At 43.4% G+C, this 12,247-nt stretch overlaps 1 protein-coding gene across 11 annotated transcripts in view; it reads left to right on the top strand.

Moving 5' to 3' along the window:
- The window catches only part of TSPAN9 (tetraspanin 9), a 190,362-nt gene extending 183,496 nt beyond the window's left edge, over positions 1 to 6,866 (top strand). For all 11 annotated transcript variants that reach the window (XM_085298833.1, XM_085298841.1, XM_085298838.1 and 8 more), the window contains 4 exons: positions 988 to 1,089; positions 1,652 to 1,783; positions 1,896 to 1,979; positions 2,781 to 6,866. In XM_085298833.1, coding sequence (XP_085154959.1) covers positions 988 to 1,089; positions 1,652 to 1,783; positions 1,896 to 1,979; positions 2,781 to 2,852 — 390 coding nt within the window. In that variant the 3' untranslated portion in view covers positions 2,853 to 6,866. The remainder of the gene's footprint in view (positions 1 to 987; positions 1,090 to 1,651; positions 1,784 to 1,895; positions 1,980 to 2,780) is intronic.
- Positions 6,867 to 12,247: the final 5,381 nt, after the last annotated feature.

Raw genomic sequence — 12,247 nt, 5'->3', positions numbered from 1 at the left:
GATTTGAAAACAAAGCTCCTATCAGATTCCTGTCTCTTTCCAGGTTGTCATTATGATGCCTGCCTCTTTCAGAGAGCTGGGGTGAACCTCTCATTTTGAATGGGATGTGAAAGAGGGATGGAACAGATACTATGAAATAGTTAACTTTAATGGCCAGGATCCATAGATTAATCCTTGTTCCACTGCCCGCTCACTGTTGAGTTGCAGGCCCATTTTTATCTTTTTATCTTTTTTTTTTTTTTTTTTAAGCACATCCTTGGATTTGGCTGTCAGAGTCAAGGTGTCTTTCTCTTTGCATCCATGATCACAGGCTCAGACTGAAGTTGATAAGAGAAATGGGACATATCAGATCTTGTGTCAAGCATTCCAGCTTTCTTCTCTAAAGAAAGAAGGGCAGATTCAAAAAAATATGAAAGTCCATAAGCCTGTCCCCACAAGGAGAGCAATAATAATGTCTTTTTTTCAATTGGTTTTGTATTGGTCATTGAGTATAGCCTTCTAGAACACGTGCAAGGGACAACTATGTTATAACTGGGAGGTTGGGACTTTGGTTTTAAGATTATAGCAAGTGAAAGTAGTGATACACTCAGGAAAGGCTGCTGTGGGGTATTGCCAACAGCCATGTTTTTGGCAAAATTAGTGCCAGGTCAGCAGGCTTCTACTGATCACTCTTCAGTTATTTGGGATCAGATGATGACTGTATGATGGACTCTTAGTAGAAGGGAAGCTGTTTGCTCTGCTACCTGAGAATTAATTCAGGTGAGGGATTTTACAAGGTGAGGGAGAGACTAAGTCTTGGCAGATGCTGAAAGTCCCACTGCCTTGTGAGAGTCTTAAAGCTATGAGGGAGCTTTTGTACTCAGGTCAGATGTCTGGTGATAGAAGGTAAGGGAGATGTGTTCTGTAGGCAGGTCTGTACGATTGGGTCCTTCACTCAGAATAGCGGTGCACTAATTTACTGTATTTTTTTTTTTTTATGTGATACAGGTCAGTGAGAGTGCAAGGAAGGATCTGAAGGAAGGTATGAAGCTGTACAATTCAGAAAATAATGTTGGACTGAAAAATGCATGGAATATCATTCAAGCAGAGGTAATGGAAAAAATAACAAATTTGCCGTAATAGACTGTCTCATTCTTTTAACTGCKGCAACTCTGTCCCATCTAAAAGAGAGATAGCATAGGCTTTGATTTCTCATTTTGAATTCTTGAAAATCCACTCTGAAACACAAGAACAAAGTACACTTATTGTACTTGCAAAAGGCTCACTTCTCTTAGATTTTCTTCATCTATCACTTGAAAGGATGATCTAAGAGAGATGAGAAGCAGCAGAAACTGCACAGATAGCAGGTCAAAACTGCAGCTTGATTCCTAGCTAGGCTTTAGCAGGCCTACAGTTGAGGGCAGATTGGGCTTATGTTTCTGTGACAAGAATGACTAACACACCTTGTGTGGGGGACTGTTTGGGTTTTGTTTGTTTTTAAGTGTTTGCTTTTAGTGAGCAGTGGGCACAAAGTACTTAAAAATGCAAAAGTGTTGTGGCAGCCCTGTTGAAAATATACTATGGTTTAGTAGAAATAAAAGTTATGGTGGTGTTCATTTTTCAGTGGTGCTAGTTGGTAAGTTCACTTATTGACCCTGTACTTTTGTAATAGATGAAATGCTGTGGTGTGAATGACTTTACGGATTGGTATCCAGTACTGGGGGAAAACACTGTTCCAGACAGATGTTGTATGGAAAACTCCCAAGATTGTGGACGGAACTCCACTGAATTAGTGTGGAAAACGGTAAGGCTCATTTTGCTCAAGTTGTAGGCTTTGGGAGGAGTGGGAAGGAAGAAAAGAAAGGGAGAACATGTGGAAGAAATGTGATCTTGGGAATTCCATTTTCATTTTTCAGGGCTGTTATGAGAAAGTTATGATTTGGTTTGATGAGAATAAGCATGTTCTTGGCTCGATTGGGATGTGCATCCTCATAATGCAGGTAATTCCAGTATGATACGTGTCAACATTGCCTTAATTTGTTACTGTCAGCATTCTTGTTTCTGCTGTGCGAAAAGTGGTCCTCAACCACTTTGAGTTTGGTTATGTTTTCAAAAATGTCAGATCTGTTTTACTAGTCCATGTTTTACTAGTCCATTCTGACCTACTACAGAAAGTAAGTAGGTCAGCTGTCAGCCCGTCAAGGAAGACATGTTGCAGTGGGGTTGCTTGTGTGCATTCAGCTTCAGGGCACCACTTTGGAGTTTTCAGGTTTAGCCATTTATTACCTTGTCCCTTAGGGAAGTATTGTTTTTTTTTAGTTTTGGAAGCCTGTTCTGGAAATTACCAAAATCATGGCCGCTGAATTGAGTAGGTGAATGTTTATTAAAAAAAAAATCATCATTTGTTAAGGTTTTTTGCCACCATCATAACTACAGTATTTTGGGGGGAAAATGCCAGATGCCCATATTTTCAGTCACAGTCACCTGGCTAACCAAGCAGAAATCCTTGAATAAAAAGGAAGTGATTCACACGCGCTAATTCTAAAAAAACTGTTGCCTATCTGACAAAGGGCCCTGAGAGCTCTTTGTCTCCATTTGTGCTCTTAACACATGCATCTTCAGGTTTCGCTGCATACTTGAACTACATACACTCAAGTTTACTAGTCAGTGTTAAAGCTCTGGGCTTAAGTGTGACTAGAGTAGAATGACTTTTAGAACTCCAGTTGGACTATGAACGTAGGCCAGCAGTGCAGTTTTGGCAGTCTCCTGTACTGAAACCTTCACTGTTTGCTTTCCTTCAGATACTTGGCATGGCCTTTTCCATGACACTCTTCCAGCAGATTCACAGGACTGGTAAAAAATATGATGCCTAAAGCCTCTGAAACATTAATCACATCAGCCCTTCTGTCTCACCATAAAAATGAACAAATGGAATGACCACCAAGAGTATTGAACCTGGCCCTGCTGAGAGAATCCATCCTATTGACTGATCGACTTCATCGTTACTTGTCTGATTATTATCACAACTTGTGACTCATTTTCTGTCCGTTTCACGTTTGCCATTTATTTGCCAAAGAGGGGGTGGGTGGTTGGGAACATGGACAAATAGGTTTCTATACTAAGTAAGGTATCTGTTAGTAGAATGTTTCCTTAATTTTATTTAAGAAAATATTTTGCTGTACTAATCCATACTATATGCGCTCAAATGATGTGTGTTCAACTTTAAGGGAGAATTCTAGTCTTCTGTTTCATGTCCAACATACTGGAAGACTTGGAAAAGCCACTCAAGCTGAGAGTTCTAGGAGCAGGAGCTGCTTGGTTTGCAGCTTCTTGTACCTTATGGTGTATACTTTTTTATTATTATAATGATTATTATGGTGGATGTAGCTTAGAATTTAGTTTCCTGTTCTATAACATTTTACAGTTTTTGTTTTTACATGTTTATTGTACATTAATTTGGGAACCACTGTGCAATCTCCAGAGGACGTGTTTTTCAAAGCTGGCAGTTGGTAGGGGCAAATAAAGACACAACTTTTCTCAAGTCCATGAAAAAGCATCTTTCACTTTTGTCAGGACCTTAATGCCCTTACTGTATCAAAGGTGGTCCTTTCAAATCAGAGGTGCTTTTCCTTGAACAGAATGCAGTGCCCTCCCATTGGGCCAGATGGCAAGCTTCCTACTCCTGTGAGGCTAAGTTCTAATGCTTTTACCCACCCAAAGCAATCTCTGGCTTTCTAATTGCTGTCCCTCACTGAGTGCTTTGATGTCACCCTACTTCAAAGGCTAAAAGTATTTACTGAGCAGGTTGTTGCTCCCTGGCACAAAGGACAGAATTGCAATCTGACCTGCTGGTCAGCCGACTTTACAAGCTCTGTTGTCAATTTCCAAAGATGACAATTTGGTTGGTGCCTGTGTCATATCATGCCCTTCATTAAAGAGATTTCCTCAGACAGATGACAGCTGTCTCCCTGAGCTGACAAGGTGGCTTTGGGCAGTGAGGAAAGTAAGGTTGGTTAAAGGTGAGCAGCTGTTTCAGGAAAGGGGAGATTTCTGAAACAGCACTTGGAGCCAATATTTATTTTCACACCTCCAGCATAGAATTATGTTCTATGAGTTCTTGCTGGAGGGTTGCCAAGTCCACCCAGTGTGGTAGTTCAGAGATGCATATTTTTACCAACATTCCTGCTAGCAAACCTGAATATGTATTTCTCTAGTTTGAATGTTGCTTTGCTGCAAGCAGCCCCCATTTGCAGAGGTCTTTTTTAAGTTTWGTTGCTTTGTGAAGGAAGGAAGCATCACCCATTGGAGGATGCCCTGTCAGGGCTCAACTCAGCATTCAAAGGAACACAATGTTTTTTGCATTAGTAGCAGTCAGAAGGGACCTTCAAAGGTTACTTCATCTGATGTAATCCTAAAGGGGGACTGTGACCCATATGAGATGGGGTTGACTGTGACATTGTGAGACTGAATCTCAGAAACTGCTGAGGATGGTGATTTTGTGCCGCTGTGGTATCCGTTTCAGTACCATGGCACGTCAAACTAACCTTCTGGTACAGAAGTTTCTTCTAATATCCAGTCTGAATATTTTTATTTTAAACTCTTAGAATACATTGTTTTTAATGTATCCTTCAGCTGATCTTTTGCTGGTGGGCTGAAATAGCTCTTGGGCCAGTTCCTGTCTGGGAAGTGTTAGCTCCGTGTTTATCTTCTTATCAGGTCCTGCATACATCTGGCAATAATGTTTTGTGTAGACTATATGTCATTTTCAAGTTCCTATGAAGTCGGCATGACAGGAAGAAGTATGGGAGATGCAGATGAATTTTAGTGTTGCAGTGAAAGAGGAGGTTGTTATTCTTAGAGCATGGCCTTTGCCCACCTGAGCATGGTGTCCAAAGTTTCTCAGGCTTCTTGTTCCCAACAGAAGCAGACAGCACCATATGGGCTCAGCTATTTCATTTGTGTTGCCTTTGAGTCAGGAGAGGAGTAGGGGAAAGCACAGAAACTGAATCTAGGTTTACTTCCATTTCTTAAAAAAATAGTAATAATAATAATTGGGACCAGGAGCATCTAAGCCCCACTGGAGATGGGTGTTCCATGTTGAAGAAGGGGCTCTGATGCCCAACATACTTGCTGCTACATATGAGAGTGCATCCAAAGTTGCTAAGATGCGTTCCCATTTTTGCAAGACAAGATGATTTTCATTTGATGGATTCACTGCTCTCTCCCTCTGGACAGAAGTGCTTAGCTTTCTTTGGAAAGAGGTGCTTAGGTTTCTCTATCTTTCTGGGATTCAAAAAGAACAGGATTGACCAGGAGCATTCATATCTGTCCTTTTGGGTCGCACAGTGGTACCTGCCACATCTTAAATTTTAATCTGCAGTCAGTTTTTGTACAAAAATGGTAACATATATTAGTGAAATAATAAGGAAATAAAACATGTTTAAGAGTAACTCAGGAGACGAAATGTGTAGTTGCAAACTCAGCTATTTTGCCTCCCATCCAAACTTATTTTTATAGAATGCTTCATTCCGTTTCACAATCTGATAGCAGCAATGACTACTTTTAGCATTTTAAGCACAGTATYAAGTGAGATATAGTTACACAAGCTTCATTTATGCATCTCTACAAAGTCACCTACAGGAAGGGAGTCAAGGGCAGGCCTGTTTGTGTCTCTAGCTGACTCACTGATGTGGGAGGAGATGACCCTTGCTGAAGGGAGTAGAAAAGATGCGATTCTCCAGGCAACAAAAAACAGCCTTGGAAAGTGTGAGGATGCAATAGTCAGCCAGTGAGAGAAGGCACAAATTGTCCTGTAATTGCTTGATTAAAGGAAGCTCTGTATCATGTATGTATGCACTTTTTTTTTTTGCTTTTGCTGGTGGGTGGCCATCTGTATTTTCCCCACATATTAGTTATTTAACTACAAGTTTTTAGCATGTTTTTAAATAAAACCTGATACTAAGTAAAAGTATTTTTAGTGTACCCAAATATTGATTTGCATCTGTATAAATGCATACCTCTCTAACTTTTGACAGCACAGTTCAAGTGTGTGAAAGTGCTGTTTCTCTATTTTAGACTGTAGTATACCTGCTGTCTCATTGTGCTTCATTCTTTGAAGCTGTAACAGAGCTTAAGCAGAGATATACTGGGAGAACTGAGCCAAAAGGAAGAAGAGAGGAAGGTTGGCTATGGAAGTACTGGGCATAGGGCACCTCTGCTCAAAGGCTGCAGGAGTAATGATTCCATTGTTTCCTGATAGTGCTAGAGCAGTTGTCAAAAATCCAGATGAAGGCCATTGAAAAGAACACATGTTCTGCCCAAGGCTAAATGGCACATGAGATAAGAACAATGGCATAATGTCTCCAGGGTGACAAAAGATGTGTATGTGTTGCATTGAGTGCCTGGACTACGCTCATGTTAGGCCAGCCTCCCTGTTTCACACTTTCCATTAATACACAAACTCACACACAGAAAGGGTGCAAGCAGAGGACAACGGAACTGATCCCCATGGTTTTTCTTGGGTAGTGTGTTGGGAAGGCATGAAAAAGGCAAGGAGGGAAAAGGGGTTTTCCTAGCAGAGAGTTCTTGGGAGGCAGGCAGGAACAAATGGAATAGGACATGCTTACAATCCTGATGTAATTTCTTTCCAAAGAGTTGAGGAGCTTCATTCTGTAGGTCACATGGAAAAACATGGAGATGTCTGGCTATGTGTTGGCCGTCTGTGGCCATTTGTTGTGCAGTAGATAATAGATACTAAGAGGTGATGTGCCATTCCTACCAGGTAATGTTTGCACCAGTGTTTCTTCTAAAGTTCTACCTACTTTAGCCTTTATACAAAAGATTTATATTAGGATGATAAAATAATAAAGGATTTTTTTTAAAAGGTGCATCTTTGATCTCATTTCTTCCCCACCCCCATCTACCCCAATATCAAAAAGGGGCAAAAAAAAAAAAAACACAAAGATTACTTCTAGAGTTCCATTCCAACATGAATTTCTCCATGGTGCTACAATAGGTGTTTGGATGGGTAAATATTGAGCCCTTCAGGGGCTTAGAAGGAGTTGAAAGAAAGAAGGAGGGATGGGTAGAAGTTTGGGTGATTGGATGGTAGGGGCTGAAAGAAAGAGGGGTAGGGCTGGAGAGGATCTGCATTGAGGGGGAAAGGGCAGGGGATACAGTACAGAGGGAGAAGACTAGATTTTGAAACTGGAGGGACAGAGGGCAAGAACGACTTAGAGCATACATGTGTTAAGTGTAAGCTGGTATGCATGACTTTTATGTCTTGCAGTTAAAAGGTTGAAAGGAAGAAGATGAGCTGGATAGTATGTGGGTTGAGTGGAAGTGGACTGGAGCTGGAGGTTGTACACTGGAAAGTGTAAGCTTCCCCCACTAAAGCTGGGGAAGGTATGTGAGGTGAAAGGGAGAGGACTGGAGTTGGACAGTCTGAAATGAGGTGGAGAAGATAAGCTGGATATTATGTGGCTTAAGGAGAGGACTGGTGCTGGAGCATATGTGCTTTGAGTGACTAGAACTAGAGGATGTTTGTCAGGAGAATGAAGACCAGAGCTGGAGCAAGAGGAACTGAACTGGAGAAATGTGAGTTGAGAGGTTTGGGACTGCAGTGAAAATGAGAAGACTAGATTTGCATGCAAGAGGAAGAGGACTGAAAATAGGAGTCATACATGCTAAGAGGAGGAGGACTGGAACTTGAAAGAGAAGGGGGTGTCTGTACAGGGGTGAGAATATGAACTGAGAGATCAAGACACAGAGGGCATGTGCCTAAGAGAGGGAGAGTGGATTGGAGTTGGAAAGTATATGCACTGCGGGAGAGAGGGACAAGATGTGCAGAATAATATGAGATAAGAGGGAGAAGACTAAAGCAAGAGGATATCTGTGTTGATGGAGACCCTTAGCCCTCCGGAGACAACAGTCCTTGGAGAAAAATTCTCTTTGCAGCCCTCACTTTCCTTTGGCAGCCCCTCCCAGTTGTGCTTCAATTGTAGAGCATTGCTTTCCCTTTCTGACAACCCTAACCCAAAATCTAAGCTGACTCCCAGTCCAAACACTCCAGTTTGTGAATAAACTCAATGCTGCTCAAGGTGAGTTCTGCATTGTCCTGCAGTCCCTCACTAGCCCCACTGCAAATGTAGCACTGTGTATTCTTTCAGCCTTTAAGTGTTTTCATAGGCCAGAGACCCTGCTCTCTCCAGATACTCAGTCTTTCATAGAATCATTAAGGTTCGAAGGGACCTCTGGAGATCATTTAGTCCAACACCCGTGCTCAGTAGGGTCACCTAGAGCATATTAGACAGGGTTGCATCCAGGTGGGCCTTGAATATCTCCAGAGAAGGAACTCCACAGCCTCTCTGGGCAACCTGGTCCAGTGCTCTGTCACTCTCACAGTGAAAAAATTTCCCCTCACATTCAGGCTGAGCTTTCTGTGGTTCCATTTCTGCCCATTGCCTCTTGTCCTGTCACACATGACAACTTAAAAGAGTTTGCCCCTGTCCCCCTGACACCCTCCCTTCAGGTACTTACACACATTGATAAGATCCCCCCTCAGTCTGCTCTTCCCCAGGCTAAAGAGACCCAGCTCTCGCAGCCTTTCCTCACAGGGCAGATGTTCCAGTCCTCTGATCATCCTTGTAGCCCTATGCTGGGCTCTCTCCAGTAGCTCCATGTCTCTCTTGTCCTGGGGAGCCCAGAACTGGATACAGTAATCCAGGTGAGGCCTCACCAGGTCTGAGCAGAGGGGCAGGATCACCTCCCTTGACCTGCTGGCAACACTCTTCCTAACGCAGCCCCAGGAGACCATTGGCTTTCTTGGCCACAAGGGCACATTGCTGGCTCATGGTTAATCTGTCATTCACCAGCACTCCCAGGTCCTTCTCTGCAGAGCTGCTCTCCAGAAGGTCAGCCTCCAGCCTGTACTGGTGCCTAGGGTTATTCCTCCCTAGATGCAGGACCCTGGCCTTGCCCTTGTTGAACCTCATGAGGTTCCTCTCTGCCCAATTCTTCAGCCTGTCCAGGTCTCTCTGAATGGCAGCACAGCCCTCAGGTGGATCAGCCACTCCTCTCAGCTTGGTATCATCAGCAAACCTGCTGAGGGTGGACTCCGTCCCCTCATCCAGGTCATTGATGAAGAAGTTGAACAAGATGGGACCCAGTACTGAGCCCTGGGGAACTCCACTAGCCACAGGCCTCCAACTAGACTCCACACCACTGAAGACAACCCTCTGAGCTCTGCCTTTCAGCCAGTTCTCCATCCACCTCACTGTCCACTCATCTAACCCACACTTCCTGAGCCTACCTGGGCAGATGTGATGGGAGACAGTGTCAAAAGCCTTGCTGAAGTCAAGGTACACAACGTCCACTGCTCTCCCCTCATCTGCCCAGCCAGTCATTCCATCATAGAAGGCTACYAGAKTGGTKAASCAGGATTTCCCCTTGGTGAATCCATGCTGACTACTCCTGATCACCTTCTTTTCCTCCATATGCCTGGAGATGTCATCCAGAATGAGCTGTTCCATCACCTTTCCAGGGATGGAGATGAGGCTGACCAGCCTATTGATGCCTGGGTCCTCCTTCTTGAAGACGGGAGTGACATTGGCTTTATTCCGGTCCTCAGGCACCTCTCCAGTTCCCCAATACCTTTCAAAGATGATGGAGAGCAGCCTGGCAACAACATCCGCCAGCTCCCTCAGTACCGTGGATGCATCCCRTCAGGGCCCATAGATTTGTGGATGTCAAGCTTGCCCAGAAGGTCTCTAATCCTATTCTCCTCAACCAAAGGAAAGTCTTCCCTTCTGTGGACTTTCTCCCTCACGTCCAGGCTACAGGATTCCTTGGGGCTGCCCTCAGCAGTGAAGACTGAAGCAAAGAAGGCATTCAGTAATTCTGCCTTCTCTGTATCCCTTGTGACCAGGGCCCCTGCTCCATTCAGTAGTGGGCCCACATTTTCCCTAGTCCTCCTCTTGCTGCTGATGTATTTGAAGAAGCCCTTCCTATTGTCCTTAACATCCCTTGCCAGACTCAATTCCAGCTGGGCCTTAGCCTTCCTCACCGTATTTCTGCATACTCTGACTGCATTCCTATAATTCTCCCAGGTAGCCTGTCCCCTCTTCCACATTCTGTGTACTTTCTTCTTCTGTCTGAATTTAGCCAAGAGCTCCTTTCTCGGAGCAGAATTCTATTAGCAGCTTTCACTCTTCTCAGTCCTTTCCCAAGGGCACTCCAACTATATCTCTGTGCTTTATATTTTTGCAACCTTGACTGTAACCTGTAGGCCCTGGTGAAGACCTCATTCATGCTAGAAACTTGGTTTTCCTCAGAGAGCAATTCTATTTGCAGCAGTGCTTTCCTTTGGTAGGCCCTTTCCAGCTACACTGCAAATGTTATATTGTGCTTTCTTTTACTCTCAACTCTAAACTAACTCCACATATTCTGTATTCCTCAGAGAATTCCTTTGCAGCACTCACTTTCCTTTGGCATGCCCTTTCCAGCCCACTCCAAGCTGCATCATTGTTTAATCAAACCACAGTCTAAACCTTAGGCTGACCCATAGGCAAAGGACTCTACTCTTTTTATTCATTATTTTTATTTTATTGCTCAGAAAATAATTCTTTCTCAGTTCTCACTTTTTTTTTGGTGGTCCCTTTCCAGCTACATTCCAACTGCAGTGCTGTACTCTATCTTTTTCTCAGCCCTAACCCTAGGCAGACCTATAGTCCTACGACCCCCACTCCCTCCAGAGACTCCATACTCTTCAGAGGAGAATTTTTGACATTTCTTGATTTTTTTTGGAAATCATCTTGTTCCACATGTAGCATTGTACTTTCTCTCTTTTGCCACCCTAGCCCTAAGCCTAACTGTAACCAGAGGTTGATGCATRGACCTGAGACCTCACGCCCTGGCAAAACTCGGTGTTACTCAGAGGAAAATTCTTTTGCAGCCCTCAGTTTCCTTTGTCAGTTCCTTTCAAGCCCCCTTCCCTCAACTATTGTGGTAAGCTTTCTCTCAAACAGAACCCTATTTCTAGCCTGAATCATAGGGCAAGGTCCTCATGCCAACCACAAGTGCCATAGTCCTCAGAAGAGAACACTTGCTTTTGTTTGTTTGCATCTTTTCAGCATGACTTCCACATTTGYACTTGCACTCTCTTTTTTTTTCACCTCTAATCCTTATTATGACTCCAGATTCAGCTATTTCCTCCTTCAAATCAACACTCTAAGAAAAAAGAAATAGGTCTGAAAGTTCCCCCAAAGAACAGCAGATTGTTTTTGGGAGGCTGGTAATACAAGAGAGAATTTGAAAGTGTCCCAGAGAATAGGGAGCAGCTGAGGAGAGGACCAACTAGTACAGCACTTGAAAGACACCCAGAAATTTTTTTCTTAATAGCTAATCAGAATTTTCCGTGTTCCAATGGAATGGATGCCTATCATCCTTTCTCTATACGTATCTCAGAAAAGCCTAGCTCCATCTTCTCTAAACCATTTCCACAGCAAACTGAAGACTGCAATGAGATTTCACCCTTTTTCTTCCTAAAACTGAACAAACTAAGCTTTCTTAAATTCTCATTGTATGCCACATGTTCCAACCCCCAAATCATCTTGATTGACCTCTGCTGGACTCACTCCAAAGTGTCAGTTTCTTTCTTCTCCTGGGGAACCCAAAATTGGGCACAATATACCACATGCAGTCTCACGAGCRCCAGTGGCAGACAAAGAGCAATGAGACCCTCCCTCCTCCCACCTCTGAGTCTTTCCCTCTGCCTAACTCTCAAATTATCCTTGTATGTATGTCATGCATTCCTTTCTCCCAAACAATCCTGATGGATCTCTCCTGAACTTGTTCCAGTATGTCCATGTCCTTCTTCCAGTGGGGAGCCCCAAACTGAACACAACACTCCAGGTGCGGTACCATATGAAAGAGAATAACAATGTTTCTTAACCTGCTGTCTTTAGAAAAAGACTAACGCTATCAGACCCAGTATCAACCCCTGAGGGACATATAGCTAATAAACTGACTGCTCAGAGAGGCTGATCACAAGCCTTGGAGCCTGATGGTCCAGCCAGTTATTCACCTACTTTATTGCCCACTTACCCAAATATTATCTCAACTATTTGACCATAATGATACTATGGGAAACTGTGGCAAAGGCCATCTTGCTTAAGTCCAAGTTAAAAAAAAAMCCTGCTCTCCATTCATCCTGCCAAAAGTTATCTCGTCATAGAAACCTATATACTGTGTGACCAAGAAAAGCCTTTTT

This window comes from Rhea americana, unplaced genomic scaffold (genome assembly GCF_003343005.1).
Source record: "Rhea americana isolate MKP2758 unplaced genomic scaffold, rheAme1 scaffold_142, whole genome shotgun sequence".
NCBI lineage: Eukaryota > Metazoa > Chordata > Aves > Rheiformes > Rheidae > Rhea > Rhea americana.
The sequence above is the reverse complement of the archived record's forward strand: the minus strand, read 5'-3'. Positions and strand labels throughout refer to the sequence as shown.